This window comes from Cnephaeus nilssonii, assembly GCF_951640355.1.
Source record: "Cnephaeus nilssonii genome assembly, chromosome: 7".
Taxonomy (NCBI): Eukaryota; Metazoa; Chordata; class Mammalia; order Chiroptera; family Vespertilionidae; genus Cnephaeus; species Cnephaeus nilssonii.
Window position 1 is genome coordinate 77,950,158 of NC_137078.1, and position 26,013 is coordinate 77,976,170.

General features: G+C 40.8%; 1 protein-coding gene and 1 pseudogene across 11 annotated transcripts in view; both read right to left on the reverse strand.

Moving 5' to 3' along the window:
* The window catches only part of MACF1 (microtubule actin crosslinking factor 1), a 331,345-nt gene that overhangs the window by 35,597 nt on the left and 269,735 nt on the right, over positions 1–26,013 (reverse strand). For all 10 annotated transcript variants that reach the window (XM_079776973.1, XM_079776975.1, XM_079776977.1 and 7 more), the window contains 13 exons: positions 23,034–23,195; positions 22,672–22,842; positions 21,822–21,988; positions 17,997–18,156; positions 17,348–17,674; positions 16,318–16,402; positions 15,300–15,541; positions 13,962–14,168; positions 12,611–12,730; positions 12,058–12,165; positions 7,489–7,707; positions 6,300–6,503; positions 4,426–4,657 (listed from right to left, as the gene is read on the reverse strand). In XM_079776973.1, coding sequence (XP_079633099.1) covers positions 4,426–4,657; positions 6,300–6,503; positions 7,489–7,707; positions 12,058–12,165; positions 12,611–12,730; positions 13,962–14,168; positions 15,300–15,541; positions 16,318–16,402; positions 17,348–17,674; positions 17,997–18,156; positions 21,822–21,988; positions 22,672–22,842; positions 23,034–23,195 — 2,404 coding nt within the window. The remainder of the gene's footprint in view (positions 1–4,425; positions 4,658–6,299; positions 6,504–7,488; positions 7,708–12,057; positions 12,166–12,610; positions 12,731–13,961; positions 14,169–15,299; positions 15,542–16,317; positions 16,403–17,347; positions 17,675–17,996; positions 18,157–21,821; positions 21,989–22,671; positions 22,843–23,033; positions 23,196–26,013) is intronic.
* Positions 368–4,413, reverse strand: LOC307103073 (sterile alpha motif domain-containing protein 13-like; annotated as a pseudogene). The gene has a single exon. The product of its transcript is annotated as a sterile alpha motif domain-containing protein 13-like (transcript).

Below are 26,013 nucleotides of genomic sequence, written 5' to 3' on the forward strand. Positions count from 1 at the left end.
ATCTAATATAAAGGCATTGCTCAGGAGGAGGAACCAAGATGGTGGTATAGGTAAATACCTGTACTCGCCCGCCTCCCACAACCACATCAAAATTACAACTAAAATACAGAACAGCCATCAGTCAGAACCGCTGGAAAGCTAGCTGAATGCAAGTCCTACAACTAGAGAAGTGAAGAAGAAAGCACACTGAGACTGGTAGGAAGTGCGAAGGCATAGAACTGGCTGGTCTGACACCTACATGCTTTTTTTTAAAAAACTGAAGCAATGCTTTATTGCAACCACAAAACACAATCCAACAGGGCATCAACACACAGAGATTGAACAAATGTCTTTTTGAACAGAGATGTAGCAACTCTACCTTTTCAAGTTCTTAAAAACAAGTACTCAAACCAGGAATCAAACAAGCATCAGAGCAATTTTAAAAATATTACACCATCATGAAGGAATGTACATAAAAATATTCTCTACTAGTAACAAGGCTTTTTGATATGTAATTCTTGGCAAATTTCATCAGAAACAAATTATTATAAATACAACCATAAAGTGAAATAATGCTTTCTTCGGAAACAATCAATTTAAAAGCAATGCTATGCAGAAAATACCATTACCCCCTGTGAAAGCCAGCTGAATATGGATGGATAGCCCCAATACACAACAGAGTTTTTCTTTTCAGAGCTATGGTTCTGATTCTAAAGGGGCCAAGATGCATGTTCATTTCAAAAGTTGCAGCACATCCCAGTGAAAACTTAGTAAGGTCAAGTGGAGGACCCTCTGTGGAAAAGGGTGTCAGCAATTCCATCCCAGTGACACAAGCTCTAAGGAGCAGAGGAGCTCAAGGGAGACAGCAATCCCTTTCTCTTTCTCCCCCTCCCCAAGTCTGTAACCAAAACATGCTCATCCCATTAAAATTTTAAAAGCATTTTAGGAAAGCCATCTATGAAGAAACGAAGAATGTCCTTATGACTTCAAATCTTTTCTGGGCAAGAGCATCCACTCATGTCAAACACTGATTTCTTTGTACTCTGACAAACTCCACAAGGAAAACCATCCCATCTACCTGTTCTCCTTGCTCCTCCTAGCTGAATTCAGGTCAGCTGATGGATTGCCTACCTAGTCTATCCAATAGGATGACGTTTCACTTGGTTGAAATTCTTTACATATACGCATGTATGTATTCTGTTTACAAAGTTTCATCACATGAAACGAAATTATGTCATTATGTATTTTTGAGGTCTGAGACCCCAATTAGACTGTACTATGAAGAGTTGTTCTTTAAATGCTTTGACTGCAGAGGTTTTACATGATACTCATATATTTTTCAGAGCAGGCCCCAACTTTAACTAAAGTCCTGTCAGCACATCATTTCTTGTCATCAACAGCAGGGATTTTCCATCAATTTCCTGTTCCTGAAAAGCACTAGCTTGCTCCTCAAATCCCTCTGTCCAGAAGTAATTGACGACATCCACCATGGCCCAGTCTGCAGGACTGGGTGGTCTCCAATTCTCCAGGGAATTTTTTACACCAACAGAGCCATTTTCCTTGTTTTCCATGTCAACGGATAGCATGGGAAGGCTGCAGGGTTCTTTTACTTCAGCAACTCCCCGCGTGGCCAGCGCCGGGAGGCTTTCCCAGGCTCAGAGCTCGGTGGCTGCCAAGCGCCCAGCCCCAATGCAGCCGGCCGGGTACACCACCCACGTCCTTTTTTAATCAGGAGGGAGATCATCTCTGTGGAGGGCACCCATGAGGAGCAAGGGGTCCCAGAGCTGGGAAAAGTAGTCCCTATGGGCAGTAAGACCTATGGGCTGTAAAAACCAGTGGGGATGGGGGCTCAGTGACACAGGCTGCTGGAGACCCAGCTGCTCCTCCTAAAAGGCCGGCACCACGAACTGAACTTACAAGCTCCCGCACCAGGGCGAAGCTCTGGGGAACACACTTATGAGAAGGAACTGGATTATCTGGCATTGGGACAGGAACTCGGGGGTAGCTTTCTACCAAATGGAGGTGCTGGCGGGGGTCATTGTTCCAGTTCTGAGACCTCCGCAGTTGGAGGGCTGACTGGCAGCCATTTCTGTTTGCTCCACCTTGGTGATTCCCTGAGACTCTGCCCCATCCAATTTACAACCCCACCCAAGCTGTGTGCAGCAGAGCTTTTGCATATGAATGGCCTGTCCTTGCTGAGTCAGGGAGCCCCAAACCTATCAATAAAAGGCCCAAGACCCAGCCTGCCTTGCTTCATAGCTGGGCCTCATCTGGGCACTTCCAAACCTGATACAAAGAAGAGGAATTTGTAGATCTCTCTGTAGCTCCTGCTGGGTGGCTCTGGCCTGTGGCTGACACTGCACCTCCCTGGATGTCCAAGAGGTAGTCTAGTATACCCAGTGGTCAATGTCAGACCATACCAGATCACAACTCTACACATCCATAAGCAACACACTCAGTGAGCACCAAAGCCCCACTGAAGGGGTGTCTCCTGCACAGCAGCTCTCACACTGTAGTTGCAGCTGGTCCTCACAGCCAATTGGCCTGGAGGTCAATTCCTCCCAGTGATACCAACAGCAATCAAGTCTCAACTACAAGACTGTGTACACAGCCCACAAAGGGGTGCAATAGAGTTCCCAGCTCAGGTGACTGGGGAGGCTGAGCCACTGGGCCCTAGAGGACACCTACTACACAAGGCCACTCTACCAACTCAAGGAGACATAGCAGCTCCACCCAATACATAGAAACAAACACAGGGAAGCAGCCAAAATGCAGAGACAAAGAAACATGTCACAAATGAAAGAAATGGAAAAAGCAAACTACTGGATACAGAGTTGAAAACCACTGTTATAAAGTTACTCAAGAATCTTCTAGAAACCTCCAAGGGACTTAAGGGAGACTTTCAAGGATCTTAGTGAAAATGCCAAAAATATGGAAAAGGACCAGTCAGAAATTGAGCATACATTGACTGAAATAAAAAATAATATATAGGGATTCAACAGTAGAGTAGAGGATTCTGAGAATCAAATCAATGATATGAAATATGAAGAAGCAAAAAACACCCAACCAGAAGAGCAAAAAGAAATACGAATCCAAAAATATGAAAATAGTATAAGGAGCTTCTGGGACAACTTCAAGTGTACCAACATTCACATTACGGTATGAATATTACCATATGGTATGAACAAAAAAAGAGCAAGATATTAAAAACCTATTTGAAGAAATAATGATAGAAAATTTCCCCTTCCTGGTAAAAGAAATAGACTAACAAGTCCAGGAAGCACGGAGAACCACAAACAAGAGGAACCCAAAGAGGACCACACCAAGACACATCATAATTAAAATGCCAAGGGCTAAAAACAAAGAGAGAATCTTAAAAGCAGCAAGAGAAAAGCAGCTAGTTATTTACAAGGGAATGCCCATATGATTGTCAGCTGATTTCTCAACAGAAACTAAGCAGGCCAGAAGGGAGTGGCAAGAAATATTCAAAGTGATGAATAGCAAGGACTAACAACTAAGATTACTCTACCTAGCAAAGCTATCATTTAGAATTGAAGGTCAGATAAAGATCTTCACAGACAAGGAAAAGCTAAAGGAATTCATCAACATCAAACCAGTACTATATGAAATGCTGAAGGGCATTCTTTAAGAAGAGAAAGAAGGAGAAAAAGAAAAAGATAAAAAATATGAACTACAAAATAGCAACAAATACATACCTATCAACAATTGAATCTAAAAATCAAAATAAACAAATAAGAAATCCAATGAACAGAATAAACTGGTGAATAAAATAGAATCAGAGGCATGGAAATGGAGTGGACTGACAATTCTCAGAGGGAAGGGGGTTTGGGAGTTGGGAAGAGGTTAAGCAAACATCTTGTATAGACACATGCATTACCCTATGGACACAGACAATGGGGTGGCAAAGGCCTGCGGCGGGGTGGGAACTGGGTGGGGAGGGGTAATGAGGGAAAAAAGAGGTACATCTGTAATAATCTTGGCAATAAAGGTTAAAAAAATAAAATAATTAAAATACATACATACATACATAAATGTACTGCTCAGATACAAAACCCCTAACTTGCAAAAGGACTGAGATGAGAACTTTATTTCCAGTGTTCTGTGTTGCACTTGCTATGTTTCCCATAGAAAATGTTATAAAAGGTAGTATGTTCTACACACGATTGATACTGCAGTTCATTCATATTAGGGGTTAAAGGAGCATTTGTTTTCTGGCCTGGGAATCTAACTACCAATTGTAACCTTGTTTCAATGGGCAGATGTGTTCTGAATTCTAAATGACTTCCAAATGACTTTCTGGAATATTTATTACTTGGGGACTGCCTTCACATTCAATAAAGTACATCTGGTGGGACACTGGAGGTAACCGCAGCCTAGAATTTATTGTATTAATTTTCTTTAAAAATAATTCAATTCATCAAGCACCTTTTGCAGCCAGATCCTTGTCAGCTCCCTGAGATCGTCCAATGAGCTCTTCTCCACGGCGCTTCAGAGCCTCAAAGGAAGGCTGAAGTTTTTCTAGCTCCATGGTGGCACTCTTATTGTCACTGATGCACTCTCTGATCTTGTCGACTTCAGCAGGGATCAGTGGCGGCATACGCAAGCGCGAGGAAAGGTTCTCCAGAGTCTCCAACATGGGCTCGATTTTATCATGGAACTGAATAAATGTCAGACCATTAGCCACAGCAATACTTAATCATACTTCTGGGAGAAATGTTAGGGAATAAGGTCAAGGTATAAATCTACTACTGTTTAGGAGAAACTGCACATAGCCTAGCCTGATGGCTGTTGGGGTTGGCTAATTGGTTTGGGCATACACCAGAGCTGGCCCATCAGAACAAGAAAACAAATGTTTATTTTAAGAATAAAAAAATTAAGTAATATACCAGAAATGTGACGAGAAAGAGACAACACTATGAAACTGGTAAGACTCAGTGTGTCGAATCTCAGATGATAGTTGCATGCAATAGGTTAGACCAACAAGTTAGGTGCCCTCCACCAACTATGTAAATGAATGGGGAACTCAATATTCTCAATGACTTGGAGTTAAAATTATCATAGCATGCAATTTAATAACCACCATATATGACAGTGAGAAAGGAAAATGTTGGCACAATGAAAGGTAATTAAGAAGGCCAAATCTAACCCTTTTCTAAAAGAATAACTACCTTTCCACTTTTCTGGTACTTTGAATAACATGACTATAATTGTAAAATTTCACTTACAATCTGAAGCAGAGAGAGGAGAAAGAGGGGCAAAACAGGTAAGCTTGCCCCCCCTAAAAAAAAAAGCTATCTAAAACCAACTCTGAATTCATTAACCAGAATAAGTCCTATCAACTCTAAGTGTCCTATAAAAATACATGGTGGATTTCCTTAACAAAATCACTTCTCATCACTCCCTCACTTCTAGGTTCCATCCCTAATGAAATTGACATAATAAACGGCACTAATAAAATGCATCCCACTGAAGTAAAGGGAAATTTCCTGATAGGTAATCCTCAATTCTCAGCTTCATAAAAATACCCTAAATCCCAGTGGGGGTGAGTACCTTACCTCTGTAATCTGTAATGGTGGGCGCGGTCAACACAACAATGAAATGTGACGATGTGGGGAAGACAGGAGCAGGCAGCAACAACACAAAGTAACACATTCCACAATGTGAGTGGGAGATGGGACGGAAGGTGGAGGGGGGGAAAAACTTGAGTAAGTACAAATATTAACCAAGAATATTGACTAAACAGGAATAAAATACCCAGACATCACAAAAATACCACTAACAGTAATATATTAGTTAAAAGTATGTAGTTACATGCGTCAACTCCACTGCTCCACTGTGGTTTCTTTCTCTTTGGCTCTTACTTCTCTCTACCCAAGCATCTTTTTTTGAGTTAGGAGATAGCTGGTGGCTTCCTGGGTAAGAGATCTAATGTACTGTCTTCTAAGTCTCAAAAGTAACAGGTCTAATAGGAATATGACTTTTCTTTAGGCACTTGTTGTTTCAGGGTGAATTTACCCAGAACTATCCCTGCTAAAGGATCATCACAATATAGAATTTTCAAGGGAACTATCAACAGACAATATGTGTCAACTAAGACGCATTTTATCCTCCTTGCAGCGCAAGCATACCCATGATCCTTGCAATAAAAATGCAGACCAACAAAGGTTCCTAGTCTCTGGTAATGTACCATCAGCATGCTGGTCTAGACACTCCTGAGCATGGAGGTGTATCTGATATAGAAACATCTTGCTCAGACTAAAGGATGTTGAAGGTTATATGAGTTTAAGACACACACGTACCTGAGCTGACTGGGAAACAGCCTCGTCCAGAGCCAGAGCCCGCTGGCGCACCTCCTCTTTAATTTGGGCATATGTGTTTTCTGCTTTCTGGTATTTTTCTCCCACCATTTCACCCTCTTCAGGGTTTAACTCCTTTAGTTGAGGACCTATCTTTAGCAGTTTATCAATATGTGGTTTGTGTTCAGCAATGGATTCCCTTAGTTGCTATTTAAAGAAATATGAATTAAAATAAGCATTTTTATACCAGTTTATTTGCTTAAGTGTTTTTCTTTATTGATTAAGGTATTACATATGTGTCCGTATTCCCCCCCCCCCCTCATGTGCTTTGATCAGAGCTCATACCAACTTTGAAAAAACAAACCAAGTAACTAAGTCCCAGCATTTCATCATTTATGGAGGGGGAAAAGCACCTAAGTCTTGGGCTCTGACACTACTCGATTCTCTCAATCGTTAAAACCCAGTTCAGATGTCCCATCACCCAGAAGCCTTCCCAGGCCACATCCTCTCTCTAACTCTCACCCTCCAATACATATTTATCCCACCATCTTCTACACTCATAAATACTTAAATGTAGTAATTGTAATTTCCATGGTTTAATATCCATCTTCCTCCCAAGACAGAGATACTAAGCAGGACAAGCTACAAAGAGCAACATTTCTGATAATCCAACCTCTTCTTGACTTTACTGCTGGCTACTTCTGGTTTACATCCTTCCACTTACAGGAATACAGAGATAGGAATAAGCACAAGCCATAAACCAAATAAAATAAACATTAAAAAAGTATCTTTTTAATGTGGTCATAGCATTCCTTGATGTGTCCACAAATCTCCCTTTCATCTTATCTACTTGCAGCAAATGCTTTATGACAGTCCTTCCTGGCTCTCCCTCACTCCAGCTGGGGCCTAACCAATGGAAAGAGCACCAACCACACCCTAAGCCTAACAACATCCCATTGTCATTGGAAAGATGTTAAATTCCCTTGATGTTTACTTCTGCAGTACCAGGTTCCTGATATCTCTATAAACGTATTCTTTACCTGATTCATATTAAAGGAGAAAAGAAATAATTCAGATATATATTTTTATTATGCAGAGAAACTCTAACTAAGACTTTCTTAATATAAACTTGAATAGATCATGGAGCCCATTTTCAGTTCTGCAATTAAATAAAACGAGGCATACTTCTTACCCTCATTTCCTCCTGCTGTTGCCTGAGCTGCTCATGATCAATAGCTGGAGGAGGTAATTGTGCTATCAATACCCGAGTTTCCTCAATCCAAGGGCTGAGCTCCTCATAAGTTTCCCAAAACTGGTTCACCAAGACCTGTGCCCGCTCAAGGCGGGCATAACGCTCTGAGTTGAGCAGACTTATGGCTTCATATTGCTGTATTAGAGACTCCGTCTTTTCCTATGAACAACAAAAAAAGTAGGTATATATACATTAAAAAGTCTAAATAAATAAATAATAAAATGTTAAAATATATGAACTAATAACCTAGTAAGATTGCAACTGATTTTTATTTTCTTTATACTTACCTTAATTTTCTAACTTTCCTATCAAATATATATGTGTTATTTGTATAATTTTTAAAATAGGAAAGTTATTTCAAATACAGTAAAATAGCATAACACAACACAACAAAATTAACCTTCTAGTGAATAACCTTTTACAACTTTAGGTATACATTATTATAATGTATCAGTTTAAGACTGAACATCTCAGGGGCTATGATGGAGTCTTTGCCCATGAAGTTTAACTAGCCTTTTTGCCTCTGATAAAAAAGTCTCCACAAGCAGTATAGAGGTTCTTCAAAAAAATTAAAAAATGGAACTGCCTTATAACCCAGTGATTTCACTTCTGGGAATTTATCAGAATAAACCTAAAACACTAATTCTAAAGAATATATCCATCCCTATGTTCACTGCAGCATCATTTATAATAGCCAAGATATAGAAGTAAACGAGTGCTCATCAGCAGATGAGTGGATAAAAAAGCTATGGTCCCTATATAATGGACTATTACTTGGTCATAAAAAAAGAATGACATTTTACCATTGTGACAACATGGATGAACCGGGGGGGTATTACGCTAAGTGAAATCAGAGAAAGACAAATATCATATGATTTCACTTATATGTGGAATTAAGAACAAAACAAATAAAATAGAAACAGACTTGACTCACAGAAGAGACTCATGTTCGCCAGTGGGGAGGGGAGGTGAGGCAGTAGGTGAAAGAGCAAAGGGATTGAGAAGTACAGATTGGTAACTATAAAATAGTCATGGGTATTAAGTACAGCATAGGAAATATAGTTAATACTATTATAATAGTATGTATAGTGCCAGGTGGGTACTGAAAATATTGAGGGAACACTTTTAAAATATGATTGTCTATCAATTATGCTGTACATCTTAAACTAATATAAAATAACTAGCGTTCCTATTGCAGGAAAAATCCTGCAATAGGGTTTCCTGTTGCACTCTAACCTGCCCTGCCTGCTCTCCTCCCTTCTCCCCCGCCCCGCCTTCTCTACCAGCCCACCTGCTCTCCTTCCTTCTCCCCCGGCCCCGCCTCCGCTCCTCCCTTCTCCTCCCGCCCCCCCGCCCCGGCTTGCTTGCTTCTCCACAGCTTTGCTCCCTTCTGCAGCTCTTGGCTTCTTTCTACGCTGTCTTGATATGCAAATTAGCTGCCATCCTGGTTGGGGTAATTTGCATACACGCCCTGATTGGCTGGTGGGCGTGGCTTGGCTGGTGGGCATGGCTTGGACATAGCGAAGGTGCGGTCAATTTGCATATTTGTCTATTATTAGGTAGGATACTGGATGTAAACGGTAATTGGAAAAATAAAGTCTCCACAAACCTGGCATTTATGTGCTGTATGTTTGGGATAAGTAGTGCAGTCAACTTACAAATATTTCTAAGAAAATGGTTACCTGTACCCTATCTATACTAATCTACACTAATAAAAGAAACATGCACATTACTGTCACTCCGCCATGCTACCAGCCAATCAGAGTACGCAAATTAACCTGAAAACATGGCAGCGGCAGCCACGCACGCGCCCCCGCCCCCCCCCCCCCCCCGCCACTCTGGGCCTGTGAGGATCGGAGAAGTCAGGCGCCAGCGCCTGAGGCTGGCTACAGCCCGGGAGACGAAGAAGCCGCCTGCCCCCTGATCCCAGGCTGCAGCCAGCAGCAGAAGCCTCACGTCCGCCTGCCCCACGTCCTAGGGGAGACAGAGAAACCGGGCCCCAACGCCTGAGGCTGGGTGTGGCCCGGGAGACTAAGACGCCACCTGCCCCGTGATCCCAGGCCGCAACCAGCTGGAGAAGTCGCTCACACTGCATTCCAGGGAAGATGGAGAAGCTGCCCGCCTGCAGTCCAGGCACCAGCACCTGCAGCTGGCTGTTGCCCAAGAGATGGAGAAGCTGCCCATCCCGCGGTCCCGGGCACCAGAACTTGCGGCTGCAGCCCAGGCGAAGCCACCTGCCCACTATCCCCTGCAGCTGCAGCCGGCCTGGGCGCCTATGGCTGACCAGAGGGAGGGAAGCCCGGATTCCAGGTGCCTGTGGTCAGCTGGAGGAGGGAATCCTGGGTCCTGGATGTGGGGCCAAGGCAGAGGTGGTTAGGGGCAATCAAGCCAGCAGGGGAGCAGTTAGGGACAATCAGGCTGGCAGGCAGAAGTTAGGGGCAATCAGGCAGGCAGGCGAGCAGATAGGAGCCAGCAGTTCTGGATTGTGAGAGGGATATCCGACTGCCGATTATCCCCTGAGGGGTCCCACATTGGAGAGGGTGCAGGCCGGGCTGAGGGACACCCTCTCCCTTCCCTCCCACCCCCGTGCATGAATTTCGTGCACTGGGCCACTAGTAAAAGGATAATATGCTAATTAGATTGGAGATCTTCTGGACGACCTTCCGGATGTCCTTCTGGACAAAGAAGCAATGGTTGCGAGGGTCGAGGCTCAGGCAGCCATAGCTGCAAAGGGCCCAGGCTCAGGCAGCCATGGGCAAAGGGCCGAGGCGCGGCTGCAAAGGGCCCAGGATCAGGCCAGCAGCGTCAGGGTAATGGGGGCGGCGCCTTCCCCTGATCCACCAGGTTGCCTCCTGCAGGAGGAGGCCAGACTGCAGCTTAGGCTAAGGGCCGAGGCAGAGGCGGTTAGGGGCGATCAGGCCGGCAGGGGGGCAAGGTAGGGGCGATCAGGCCGGCAGACAGAGGCAGTTAGCCTAAACCAGCTGTCGGACATCCCCTGAGGGGTCCCAGATTGGAGAGGGTGCAGGCTGGGCTGAGGGACCCCTCCTCCTGTGCACGAATTTCGTGCACCAGGCCTCTAGTATAAAAATAAAATAAAACTGGTGTACAAACTAACTCGTGGCCAAGCTTTTAGAAATGGGTGTAATCTTTAGGACCTGAAGAAAAAATTAATATCTGCATATGATTTCAAAAAATCTATCATAGATTTTTGAAAGGTAACTCAAAGTCATTCATTATTAGTAATGAAGGAAAAAAACTGTAATTTAAACTTATTAAAGTACTAGAGGCCCGGTGCACAAAATTCGTGCACGGAGGGGGGTTGTCCCTCAGCCCAGCCTGTACCCTCTCCAATATGGGACCCCTCAAGACATGTCTGACTGCCCGTTTAGGCCCGATCCTGGATCGGGCCTAAATGGGCAGTCGGACATCCCTCTCACAATCCAGGACTGCTGGCTCCCAACTGCTTGCCTGCCTGCCTTCCTGATTGCCCCTAACCGCTTCTGCCTGCCAGCCTGATCACCCCCTAACCACTCTGCTGCCAGCCTGTTTGCCCCCAACTTCCCTCCTCTGCCGGCCTGGTCACCCCTAACTGCCCTCTCCTGCAGGGTTGATCACCTCCAACTGCCCTCCCTTGCAGGCCTGGTCCTTCTCAACTGCCTTCCCTTGCAGGCCAGGTGCCTCCCAACTGCCCTCTCCTGCTGGCCATCTTGTGGTGGTCATCCTGTGTCCACATGGGGGCAGGATCTTTGACCACATGGGGGCAGCTATATTGTGTGTTGCAGTGATGAGCAATCTACATATTACTCTTTTATTAGATAGGATAGAAGCCTGGTGCATGGGTGGGGGCCAGCTGGTTTGCCCTGAAGGGTGTCCCGGATCAGGTGGGGGTTCCCTTGGGGCGTAGGGCGGCCTGAGCGAGGGGCCTGTGGTGGTTTGCAGGCCGGCCATGCCCCCTGGCAACCCAAGCGGAGGCCCTGGTATCTGGAATTTATTTTCCTTCTACAATTGAAACTTTGTAGCCTGGAGCAGAGCCAAGCCTGGGGCTCCCTCCGAGGCCCGCAGCCATTTGTGTTGGGGTTATAATTGAAACTTTGTTGCCTTAAGCGGGTGGGCCCGGCCAGGATGTGCGGAAAGCTTTGCTTCCCCTGTTGCTGGTGGCAACCCTGGCCTGCTCTCTCAAGCTCCATTCTGCCACCATTTGTTTGAATTTGTTTACCTTCTATAATTGAAACTTTGTAGCTTGAGTGGATGCTTAGGCCTAGCAAGGGCAGGCGGAAAGCTTGGCTTCCTCTGTTACCTAGGAAACCTTGCTCTCTGTGGCTGTAGCCATCTTGGTTTGGGTTAATTTGCATGCTCACTCTGATTGGATGGTGGGTGTGGCTTGTGGGTGTGTCGGAGGTATGGTCAATTTGCATATTTGTCTATTATTAGGTAGGATAATTTCACAACTGTACTTTTAATTCACGGTAATCAAGACAAGAATATGGTGAAAACACAAATGCAATTCACCTGTAATACAGCTTTTTGCTCTTCTCCACATGTGCCAAAGATTTCACCACGATGACTGAAGAGTTCATCCATTGAATCTTTGTGTCGAATGATGTCAATGGAGAAAGCCTTTGAGAAAAGTAAATTACAATTTAAATCCAGAAGTAAAAGGATCCCAAGCCTGTCAGTGAAAAGTTAGACATACCTATGAAAAATTCTTCGTTTAAAAAAACCACATCAAAAATTGTTCTTGTCTAGTTTGACACTCTGCCTATCCACACATATTCAATGCTTATCTTTTAATAGCTTACAAAAATATCTTCCCTCATGAAAATCATTCATAAAATTATTAATCTTTCCTAGATTAATGAGCCTATTTCTACCTTTTCACAAAGCAAAAAAACTCTTCCTCATCCTAACCAAATATTTATAAAATTAATCTTCTATCCACCATCACGACATTGCATCATTCCACTTGACTTGGAACAGTAGTCAGACACTCTCTCCTAGTCACTCTAAACTAAGCTGATTATACTAGCTCAGGACACAATGGATATGTCAGTGTTACACTTACCTTCTGTACCTGCAGCTGGGCTGTGGTCTGGTCCTGTTCCAGACGAATTGGACCAAGGGCCATCAGTTTCCGTTTTGTTTCAGCAACCCAAGCTAGTTCTGCATCAGCAGCTTGCTCATACTAATAGACATGTTGAAGAAAAATGACCATGTTATATAGAGCCAGGGCCTTCCTTCTTAGAATTCAAATCAAAATGCAGACAATTTAGAATTGCTTATACTTCAACAAATATGAGTTGATCCTATTTCAACTTCTTTAGCAAGAAGTTACAGAACCTAGTTAGTGGTCCTACAGCTAGAAACAACAATGGAAATTGACACTCTTAAAACGAAATATACTTCTAATCTGTTGTAATGAGGCCATGCTCTTTCTTGTCAATCCTTCTTCCTATCCATACAATTAATAGGTTTAGTCATGTTTAAATATAAACTAACATGGCAGCAGACAGCTGAGTCAAGTTAACTTGGAAGTACTCCCTCAGCTGGAGAACCAAACCTTTAAAAAGTTAAGAAGTGACAAAAAAAAACAACTAAGAACATATTCTACTTGACTGCTGTTTGATCTGGGTCCTTGAATCTTTTATCTCTTCCTCTTCAACTCTGCCAATCTACACTAATATTTAAAGAGAAAAGAAAGCTCTCAAGCATGATAATTTTATGCTCAATTATCTGGCTAAGATTAGAGATATCTATCAAAACATACTGGAATGCACTTGCAGTCAGAGCAAACTTCTGTGTGGTTCACAAAACAATTATTTATCACTATGAACCCAAGAAATCATGTAATATTATTTTTATACCATGGCATATTAATTAGATGCATATCCTGCTACAAAGAAAAGCCAGTAACTTTTTCAAGAAAGTGGGGAGGAAAAAAGATGGAGTGCAATATGACACCTGTGTTTACTTGGGAGGGTACTATTTTGGATGGCTCTGCTATTCTGGTTGGCATATTTGATAGTAATTATAGTTCTTGGTTCCCTCCCTCTTCCATCTAATGCTAAACAGTTGAGTATGTCAAACTAAGATTGTGATGCATTTGGATCTTGTGGTCTAGGTATAATCTACTCCCATCATCACCTGCCTCGTACAGGGCATTAGCTAAGGAGAAGGCACTTAAGACTCTTCCCAAAGTTCTCTGCTCAAAGGGGTCAAATAATTTGGGTCAAACCAAATCCATCCTTACATACCTTTACCCAATTACTTCTCATCACTGAAATTATTGCATTGGATTTACCACCATCTCATTTTTCCTACTCCTGAGCCTATATTTATGTGGGTCATAGTTTTGTATTTCATACACATATCTCCATTGCCTAATATAGTAATGCAGAGGTGTTTATAAACATTACCTGTTGTGATCTCTGAATAGCAGCATCAATCTCCTCTACCCTTTGTCCAACAGTGTCACTGACCAGCTTGTACTGCTCATTAGCATCCGACACAAGTTTATCCAGCCCTTCTCTGGCTCTCCAGGGCACCAGCTCTAAGAGCGCACGGCTCACCTCATTCACTGTGTCCAACACCAGCCTGTGCTCCATGACCTCTTTCTTTAATTCCTAAGGAGGGAAAAAAGTTTTCAGGCCAGACCTTGCTAAATTAAGCACATTAGCAGCTGTGCTGGGTGGAAAGTGGTGTCTCTGCCACATATCCCAGCAGGGCTTTGACCTCCTTCCTTTACTTATTTTTTTGTTTCAGATTTTTCAATCGTTCCAAGCCTGATTTTAGGCTTAGCTGCTGCTTAGAACTGTCTGAACGACTTCTTGAGCCAAACTCTCTTTGCATGAAACTATTAGTGCTTCAAGCCGAAACCGGTTTGGCTCAGTGGATAGAGCATCGGCCTGCGGACTGAAAGGTCCCAGGTTCGATTCCGGTCAAGGGCATGTACCTTGGTTGCGGGCACATCCCCAGTGGGGTGTGTGCAAGAGGCAGCTGATTGATGTTTCTCTCTCATCGATGTTTCTAACTCTCTATCCCTCTCTCTTCCTCTCTGTAAAAAATCAATAAAATATATTAAAAAAAAACAAAAAAACTATTAGTGCTTCTTTCTTTTCCCTCCTTACTTCAGTGCTTTACACTTAGGCATTTTAAGTACCAATTTCTATGCTAAGGAGAAGGCACTTAAGACTGCACTAGAACTGCACTAGATCCTGCAAGAGAATCAAACATAAACATGCAGCACGCTTTAGCAAATAAATCATAAAAGTAAATTCTAAATGTTTTATACAAAGCAAACTTCCTAGGTTTTTGAGAGCCACTTTTAAAAAAAATATATAGAGATTTTTAATTGATTTTAGAGAGGAAGGGAGAGGGAGAGAGAGATAGAAACATCAATGATGAGAGAGAAAATCATTGATTGGCTGCCTCCTGTACGCCCCCGACTGGGGATCGAGCCCTCAACCCAGGCATGTGCCCCTGACCAGAATCGAACATGGGACCATTCAGTACACAGGTTGATGCTCTATCCACTGAGCCAAACCAGCTAGGGAAGATTCGTTTTTTTTTCTTTTTCAGACATAACAAGTGGTCTGCCTTTATGTACAGTCTTACTGTCCATGAGTAAATAAGAAAGGAGGCAAACAAAAATTTTTGGTTTAGATTTAAGGTAGAGTTAGTGATAAAACTTAAGAATTTAAATGCAAGGATTCTAAGAGGAATCCTCTTCCTTTTAGTGTGAAACGACAGCTTACCTTCTGTCTTTGCTGAAACTGGGGTATTTGCTCCCCTGTGGGAGACTGTCCTCCACTGGCCGCCAGCTCCTCCTCCACTTCCCTCAGCCACCCAGTCAGTTCCTCATAAGTAGACTGGAACTTGGTGGCCAGCTGCCGGGCTTGCTCTAAAGTTCTGAGGGCCTTGGAGCTAGTGACTGTGATGTCTGCATAGCGAGTCTTTATTCCATCTAGTTTCTCTTGGATAAGCAAAACCTCTTCACCTGTGGGAAGGCACACACAATTATTCATGTTTAAGAGAACATGAGGGAGTCACCTTCTAGAGATGAGCAAGTTCCTTAATCCTCCTTTCTTCAAATCAGAGTTTACATTTTATAGATGCTCTCTTCCTACGATAGTGATTTCACCTAGCATCCCACACTAACACAGGAGGGAAATAAACGTTTTCATCAATAAAGAAGCCACTTCTATCCAGAGACATGGAACAGAATTCGGAATCTCAGAGGGAAGGTGGGAGGTAATCAACTTTGTATGCATATATGCATAACCCATGGACACAGACAATAGGTGAAGGACTGGGACAGGGGGCTGGGGACAGGGGAGAGCTGGGGGAGGGGATAAAAGAGGAGAGAGGGGGGCATATTTAATACTTTCAACAATAAAGAATTATTTAAAAAAAAATAAAGAAGCCACTTCTGAGATTATTAGGATCGGAGTTCATCTGCAGGTGTTTCTAGACGTTCCCCAAACCTTTCAGTGAATGCTGGCATTCAACATATTAGGGGACGGGGGGAGTTATCATCTATAAGCAGATGTGAGACACAAAGTCTTTTAGTTTTCAAAAGGGTTAGCAGGAAATAGAAACCCAGGCTGTTGGCTGACAGGGGTCAGGGAAGCACACACGATGGGGACATGGTAATATAAACAGTGAATACTAAACTTCTATATCCAAAGAGAAGTGGCTAATGCAGGGTGCTATATCCCTGGATATGTGATTGTAAACATATAGAGGTGCTAAGAGATGCACTTTTCAAAGTACCTGTGGTTTGTTTTAGAAGAGCCTGACCATTTTTAATAGCTTGATCTACATTCTTCTTTCTATTAACAATTTCTTCATTTAAAGCCTGAAAGGAAAGAATACCATTAATCCTAAAACTACGGCACAACAAAGGGAAAGAAATGAGACCTTTAAGAGATGAAATTTAAAGTAAGGAGATGAATACCAGTTTAGTTAGAACATCAGATATTTGACTCTTTTCATTATCTCTTTGGTTACACCATTAATTATTCAAGATAATTAAATCAGATACTTATAGGCAAGCTTTCTTTTGTACTGGATGAAAAGAGTTTTAGGATTAAATCAACTTTACAATCTATTGCTACCAAACCTGAACCTAAAAAAGGTAGAGCAGAATTCAGAAAAATATCTACTATGTCCAAAACAAAGAATAAGACAGAAATTTCAAAAGAAGAATGTCAGCAAGAAGTAGGCAGATTTAAATCCTGATTAAAAACTTTCAATATTTGAAATCAATGAAGCAGAAGAATTTTAGATGATCAAAAACAAAAACAAAACCCCCCTTGCTTTGCCTATTTTTACCATCCCCAAAGAAATCTCATGAATTTCATTTGATGAAATGAAAAGGGCAAGTTATACTTTCTAAGATGACGCAGAACCCCAAGAATTTGATCATATAAATTCTAGAAATATTTTTAAAGTTATAGCTATATGATCAAACCTTGGGAACTATTTAGGCAATCTGGTTTTATGAAAGCTTCTGTTCGAATGGAAACTGGGTGAGATACATTACCTAAGGATGTAAAACCTGAATTGGAATTGAGATGGCCCCTGACTACACTCTGGATCATCTTCTAGAATTACTGATTCAGTTTAAGTACAAGTATTCCCATGGACTTGTCAGAAAATAGATTAGTTCTAAGCAACAAGTATGCACTTGTATATAAAGTTGAAATGGTAGGAATAAAAAAGCAAAGAAATGAAGAGAAACATGAATCAAAATTATAAAATAACTGGTAACATAAACAATAAGAATGGAAAACATGAATACCAGGTGGTCAGCATGCTGTTTCTGCAGGACATCCTGTCTGTAATCCTTTACGAACACTGAACTGAGCTTGTCCTCAACCTCAGCCAGCCAGTTGAGCACCTCCACCTCATCCTCCCCGAACAGTCTAGCGTTAAACAGTGCTTGTTCAAGCAGGGCTGCTTTCCGACAGCACCGGTCTTGAATCTCACTGTACCGGGCCTGCAATGAGTCTAGCTTTTCTGAGAGCACACCCTGTTCTGCAGAACATGTCAGGGAGGAGAGGGACTGCCCGATTTTGACTGCCTGGTGCACATCTGTTGAATGGCTTTCTATTTCCTCCTCCAGAGCCTGGAAATCCAAATGGAAAAAATGAATAACAGAAACAAAATAAATGAAAAGTAAACATGAAACAATGAACAAGTGATGTAATAAATTAACAATACAAAAAGTTTACCTATTGAAGGGCAAAAATAACACAATAGCTGTTTTTTTTTTATGATGGTAGCATATTAGTCAGTATCAAGGATGTGACTACTTCAATTAATAATTTGACCATGTTTTAAACTTTAACCATCCCCCCAAAATAACACATCTTGTTGCAGGCAGTTTTCCAATTTCCAGGATTTCTGATTCCAGTTCTTTATTTTCATTTACCACAACTACTTCCTACCTTGTGCCGAATGATCTGCTGCTGTATTTTGGCAGTCTGAGTGCCAACAGGTTCTGAGTTAGCAAGCTTTTTCTCTGTGACAGATAAGAAGTCAGAAATAGGCTCAGCTGTCTCATGAAACTGTTTGGCCAGAACCAGGATATCTTCCAGCTGTTTATGCCTACACAAATATACAGAACAAGCTGCTAAGGCAAAAAGTCACATTAAGATGGATAACAGTACCATAGTCAATAAAAGATCAATCTTTACTAGGTACATTTTAAATATCAATAGTAAACCGAATACACATATATAGCACTTTGCTGTTTTACAGGTTTTCATAAGCATTACCTTTATTTTGATTCTGCCATAACCTAGTAGTGCAGGCAGAATAACTATCCCACTATTCCAAAAGAGAGAACCGCTACAGAAAGATTCCTCCAAGGTACCCAGTGAATAGAAATAGTACTATGAGAATGAGAATCAGACCTTCTAACGCTTTCTCCTATGCATCATCTGAACATGAGACTAAAATAAAGTTTAAACAAGTCAAAAAATCACCAGTCCTCATTTTTTTCCTCTGTCACTACTACCTTCACTTTGTGAGTGAAGAGAAGAGAGCATTTGAAATGCGAAGGCAGACTATGAACTAGAACTCCCTTCCCACCTCCCTAAATCCAGTAAGGCTTCTAGTAATTTCAAGCCCCAGAATATAACTTGGAATCCAGATTTAAGGAAAAAACAAACAAACAAACAAACACATCCCTGACTAGCTAAATTTGCCAACACAAATGGCAGAACTATGGACTTTCAAGTTAGTGGTTCTGCATGGAAGATGCAGAACCACCAACTTGAAATAGCTCATTTGAAATGTTAAATTTTATTTTATATAACATCCATACTTAGCTTGGATTTCAAGTTTCCTATAGATGAAAAACAGCAGATTACAAAGGGGAGAGGAAGCCTGAATATTGGAGGCAGTCTAGTATGGAAAACAACCACAGAACTCTATTAGCATATAGATTAATAATAAAGGCATAGTGATGACTTTGAATCATTAAGAACAGACTAAATGCTATGTCACATTTGAAAAGGCCCAGGAACTAAAGTGCATAGGATGCACTTTAGTTCAGCAAACCTTTATTGAGCAGCTACTTTATGCCAGGTCCTATGGACAAACTGTGTGTGTGTGTGTGTGTGTTTAAATTGATTTTTAGAGAGACAAAGGTAAACAATGATTTGTTGTTCTACTATTTATGTATTCATTGTTTGATTCTTGTATGTGCCCTGATTGGAGATTGAACCCGCAACCTTGATGTATCAGGATGATGCTCTAACCAACTGAGCTACCCGGCAAGAGCCTGGACAAACTTATTTTAATAAGAAATGGTTTAAATATAAATAGTTGCCATTTTAATTATCTGGATATTCAATTATGTTTGAATATAAAGGAAAATTTTATTTTTAGATGCCATTTTTAAGTGTCATTATAAAGTATAGAATTTCCTTTCTTATTTATGCCAGCCTTCAAAATATATCTTTAATTAATACAATGAAACATATTATTTTAAAGATTAATATTAAACTAGAATTGCAACTAATTTCTATGTCTTTCTGACTCATCTCTAATTTTGAATCTGAAAGTTTTAAGAACTCAATGTACACAGGACTTAGAGTAGCAAAGAGAATAGCTAACATAATTTAGAGGCATCAAAAATACAGTATTAAAAATTGAAACAAAAGTCTTTAGAATGTCTATAACAAATGAAGCTGCTCTTGGCATTTTTCTTTAAAAGAATGGCCTAGAAACTGTGTTAGGCTATAGGATAAAACTGGGTAGGGTAGAAGGTGAGTCATAAAAAGATGCATTAGAAACAAATCATGACTTTAGTGAACTTACGGACTTGGGAGATAAGCACTACATAAAAAATGACCATAATAGTACAAGCACTGATAAAGAGTTATGACAATTAGGAGGAAGGTGAGGTTATTCATGCTTGAGGAATAAGGAAAAGCTTTATAGAAGGGAAGATGGCCAAAAGTATTTCATGGAAGATGCAGAACCACCAACCAAGAAAGAAAGAGGAAACTGACAGAAGATATTGGAGAACAAAATATGATTTTCTTTACCTACAATATAAGGATTGAGAAGAATAGTGAAAACTAAGAAAGATAGGTTAAGGCCAAATAGTAGAAAGCTTTGAATGTTGGGTTAAATAGATTAGATTTTATTTATAGGCAACAGGGAGTCATTAATGTCTTTGAGCATGCGAAGAGGCAAAAGCCTGAGGGTAAGTGACAGTAGAGTGCTGAGTGCTGAGTGATGAGTTTGGAAGCTACCTCAGATGAGCTACTCATGTGAACTAGCCCAAGTGAAAATGCATTAAGTCATGAACCGAGGTATGTGACTGGGAAGACACTGTAGAAGTAAAATGAATAGAATTTAGCATCCTGGTAGGTGTGAGACACAAAATTGGGGCAGGTGGGAAGGGTAACAATTGGGTTGGGGTTTTAGGCCTAGATAACTGAAAGATTAATGGCAATATTGGTGAAAATGTACGGAGAGAGAAGAAAAGCAAGCAGTGCAGTCTGGAAGTAAAAATAAGTATCTGAGTTGCAAACTCAGGTAAGAAATAAATCAGCCAGCCCTTGCTGGGTAACTCAGTTGATTGGAGCATCATCCCCATGCACCAAGGTTATGGGTTCAATTCCTGGTCAGGGCACATACAAGAGGCAATGAATGCATAAATAAGTGGAACAACAGGTTGGTGTTTCTCTCTCGTTCTCACTCTCCCCCTTTCTCTCAAATCAATAAATAAAAATTTAAGAGAAAGAAAGAAAGAAAGAAAGAAAGAAGTAAGCCAAAAGCAGGTAGAAGTAAAGAGACTGAAGTGGAATTTATCTGAAGACTGCCACTGGCTATCTAGACAACTGAACGGCTACAATAATAAATGATCAACTCTATTACTCTCATAATGATTTCTGATTAGCTAGCATTTATTTTTAAAACTGGGAACTGTATATGCTAAAAGTAAAGACATACGTATGACTTATTTTTTTTAAAATATATTTTATTGATTTTTTACAGAGAGGAAAGGAGAGGGATAGAGAGCTAGAAACATCGATGAGAGAGAAACATCGATCAGCTGCCTCCCGCACACCCCCTACCGAGGATGTGCCCGCAACCAAGGCATATGCCCCCGACGGAATCGAACCTGGGACCCCTGAGTCTGCAGGCCGACGCTCCATCCACTGAGCCAAACCGGTTTCGGCACGTATGACTTATTAAACTCAAGTGACACTGGGGTAACTAAGAGCTGTGGAAAGCACTACCTTGGAGGCCTGCCTTTTGGACATTTACTGAAGTAAAGTTCATGCATTTCTTGAATGCACACGTTTAACAGAACCACAGACAAGGTCCTCTATGCAAATACGTCTAATATTAGAATAAGCTGACAGAAAAGAAATAGTATAAATTTCAATTCAAAGTATCAAAAACATTATTTAAAATATGAAGGGAAAAGATCTGTTTCAAACACTCAGAAAATAACTGGCTGGGTTGTAGGAGTCTGCGTCTTGTCATTTGGAACCATGACTATCTGCAGCAGAATAAGACAGAGCAATGAATCTTCCAGTTCTGAGAAATGTATGCAGGAGTTAAGAGAGTGTTTTTATTATGAGCATCACCTCTAAGAATGTATCCCTTTTCAAGATATAAGCCATTCCATACCTTCCAAAGCACTGCTGAAGCATCCAGGAGCTTTCAGAGCACCTCAGTGATAGCAAGTAAATAACAGGACACAACAAACCTTCCCTGACCCATTCTTAAAATCACTTTGGCTTTACCTGGCTGCTGCCTTGCTGAGTAGTCCAGTCCATCTACGTTCCAGATTCTCCAACTGTCCAGTGATTTTCTCTCTGTCAGCCAGCTCAGCTGACTGGGCGATTCTGCCTCCTTCTGCTTGAAGGATGTCTACTGTGGCCTTTCGATCATCTAGGAGTCGCTGGAGCAACTATTTTACACGTTTAAAGAGAATGAAAAGTGATAACATGGGGTCACTTTAAGAATAAACAAATAAACAAACAAACAAAAACCAAACCCCCACCCCACCAAATCCTAAGCTTACTTGAGTAACAGGTGTTTTTTTTCCACCTTGAGGCAAAAACATAAGATATACAGCATAGTTCCTACTATCTATATTAACTTTTCATACACTTAAGTTTTTAAATAGAGCAGTGAACTGCCATTATGTGACTAAGAGGAAACTTACTTTGAACTAGGAGAAAAAACACACTGAAATTAAAATTAAGCCAAAAAAAACCACATGTCTAGATAGAACATTATACATGATATATACATTATTTAGAACATTATACATGATATATACATTATTTAGAATATTCTTCAGAATATACTCTGAAAACACCAAAAACCTTTTAAGATAAAGGTGTGACTGAAATATTGAAATAGGATACATGGATATGTAAAATTATCCAGTCCAATACATGCCACAGTAAGCTAGTACATTAAGGTAAGATGATAAAAATAAATTCCTACTTTCTTTTCAGGATCAAACAAAGTATGTGAGGATTTTACTAAAACTCCCGATCTTAATGCTCCTTAAACTATAAGCAAATGTGTTGTCTGCCATTCTCTGCGGCTGTTACAATTCACTGTCTCAACATTCTCACTTACCTTCTGTTCTTGGATCTGTGCTTTCACCACTTTATACTCAGCAGATGGAGGTTTCTGATTGGCTATGAGCTCCTCAGTGTCTGCCAACCAGCTGAGCAATGGCTCCAAGGCATCTTGAAACTTCCCACAATGCAACAAAGCCTCCTGTAGTTGTGCAATTCTTTGTGCAACCTGTATCACAGACATGGAGGCTCATTATAAGAAGGGAGCTTTTTAAATTACTACTGACCCCTTTACGTAACTACAGATTGCAACGGCTAAATTTTTATTTATGTTCAGGGAAATCTTAGATTTAGATGTCCCTTTTCTTTGTCCTCCATTCCCAGTATACTTGTTAATCCCTGCACTCCCCCATCAATTACCTTTTTATTCAGTGTGTTCCATCGAACATTGATCTCTTCCATGTCATGTTCCAAACCCTGCACATCACAGTTTTTTCCAGCACTCTGAATCAATCCCTGGCCAAGTCCATTCACCTGCTGTAATTTCATCTGAAGAGGATCCACCTGTTCTTTCTGAAACATCTAGATAATTGTAAGCCAAAGAAGATTTAATCTCAAGGCAAACAGACCCTCTACAACACAGCAACAAGTTATTTTTGGGAAATATATGATTTAACAAAGGAGGGCAGGAATAAAAAGTAAAAACAAGCCATTATGTATAAGGAACTATTAAGGAAACATGTGGTTTCATATTTCTATTTCTTTCTCTCTCTCTCTCTTTCAGAAGGAAGAGGCAGAGAGGGACAGAAACATAATGATGAGAGAAATCACTGATAGGCTGCCTCCTGCAGGTCCCCTACCAGGGATTGAGTCTGAAACCCCGGCCATGTGCCCTGACTGGGAATTGAACTTGGACCTCCTGGTTCATGGGTCGATGCTCAACCACTGAGCCACACCTGCCGGGTGTAGTTTTATATTTCAATATGACCTCCTATGGAAAAGTAATTACAGAGCTATAACACTACTTAGGTCTTTAACCCAATGGATGACTCATGAGGTTCTTTTTCCTCTTTAATCTGTTTGCTTAATTTTTAACATAAAAATCAATAGAGAAGAGAGAAGCATCAGCCTAAAGATATAAGTAAATGTGATATATATATGTATGTATGTATGTATGTATGTGTGTGTGTATATATATCTCAATTCGGAAAGGAAGAATGATACCAAATGACTACTATTTAAGATTAAAAATACCTTGGGGAAAAGCTTTAAATGACCACTGATATATGCAATGCTCTTCTCTGACTAGGACTAATAACTCAATTAGCCAAAACATATTAACAGTATGAAAAATGCCAACCTCATAGCTTAATCCCCCTGTGGCCATTTAACTCCATTTTGTTTCAGGGCCACAGACCACACACAGACAATAATCTTGAAACAGTATTTCTCTAATTACAAAGGGAAACGGGCCAATCCTGAGAAATGTCCTTAACAACTTCAGACACATAACTCTGAGTAAGATGCAGATATAAATATTTTTAAAATGACACTGTATATCCATGTTTACCACAAAACAACAGCATTTTAAAACAATGTGAACAAGTGTAACAGGCAATGTGCATGTTTCTACTGCAGTTCCACTCCATTATGACCTAGAAATTTCTAAAGGAACCAAGGAGGAAAGAATAATACTTTTGCCACTTTAAGGAAAATAATGAAATAAATATTTGTCCCTAAGATCAGATTTCTTTCAATCATCAGAGGATAAAAATCAGCCATGTTTCACCAATCTGGATATTTTCCCACCCTTTTTTCTTCCACAAAAAGTTCCTTCAGTTTCAGTAAGACAGGTGAGTCAATTAAGACTGAAGGACAACAGAAAATAGAAGAGAACAAAAATAAATGTGAAAAAAAAAATTCTTAACCTTGGATAAGACTAATTTTGGCCTATATGAGACCACAGATCACACTAAGATTAGGAAACGGATTATAGAAAGAATGGTGTATGGCTGGATAAGTGAGTCACCAGGGAGGGAAAGCCCCAGGGGACACTAAAAGAGGAAGGTTACAAAGGAAATTACCAGTGGGCTTCATTTTATACTATAATTTGATTACACCATATTTTGTTAGGCAACACTACAAGGCAGTTCAGCTAAAAATGACTATTTCCCCACAACAACATGGTTCCCAGAAAAAGCAAGTGCCATGATTCCATTTTGTATTAAAGATGTTTTCACTGAAGAAAAGTCAGAGCAGAGGGGGAAAAGACAAAACAAAACTTCCATGTTTTAATTGCTTGGGTGCAACAAAATGGTGGCAGTGGGGTGGGGGCTGGAAAAGCAAAGGAAGCAGACAGCCAACGATACAGAGGAAGGATGTCGAGTCCACTGAAGAGCCTCCTTTCACCAACAATCAAATCTTGTCTCTCACTATGAGTGACATTTATATTCTTTCTGCGCTGTCTTAATATGGTAGCCAGCAACTCCATGTGGCTATTTAACAATCCCGGTCCTCAGACACACTATAACCACATTGCATGTGATCAACAACCACGTGTGGCTAGTGCCTACTAAGGCACAGATAGTGAATATATCCACCTTGGCAAGAAATTTTATTGGATAATGAGGTTAATGGCACAGAAAAGCAAATATTTAAATATCTTAATCTCTTTTATATAACAGAGCTAATTCTTTTATTAAAATCTGAATTTACTTTGTGTATGACTATTTCCCATAGAAGCATTAGATTTCTTCCTTTGTTTCCTACCTCCTTTCTATGGACTGTGTTGACAGATACGGGTATTTTTCTCATCTTTTTTCAGAAAGTTAAACATATAGGAAAGCACTTCTAAGTAAATGCTATCTAAATATTTATTTTGAATACAGTGAACAGAATATTAAAGAAAGTAAATTTGAAAAACACTTGCTCCCTTCTCTCAACTCCCAAATAAAGCTGTTTTGCAAATTCAGTGCTTTTAGGCACATTAAAATTCCTACTCCTTGGTATTTCAATAGGACTGTGCCATGTTATTAACTAACCAGAGCTGGCAGACATTTCCCACAGCAGAACACTAGTAAAAATTGTTGCACGATGTAAGTAAGATACACAGAGACATAAAACAGAAAATTTCCCAAAGAATGTCTTAAAATGCCTTTATCTTTGGTAATACCATATTCTCTCAGTTTTCATCCTGACTGATCCTTTTTGATGTCCTTTGCTCTCTTTCTCTTTCTCTTCTAGATCTCTAAACGCTAGTGTCTGGGGGCGGGGATAAAGGAAGAATGTCAGTCCTGGGCCCTCTTCTCATTCTATACTCTTTTCTAGGCAATTCTATCCATTCCTATGGCTTTCAATGTTAATCTTGATAAATGCTTATGATTTTAAAACTGTATATCCA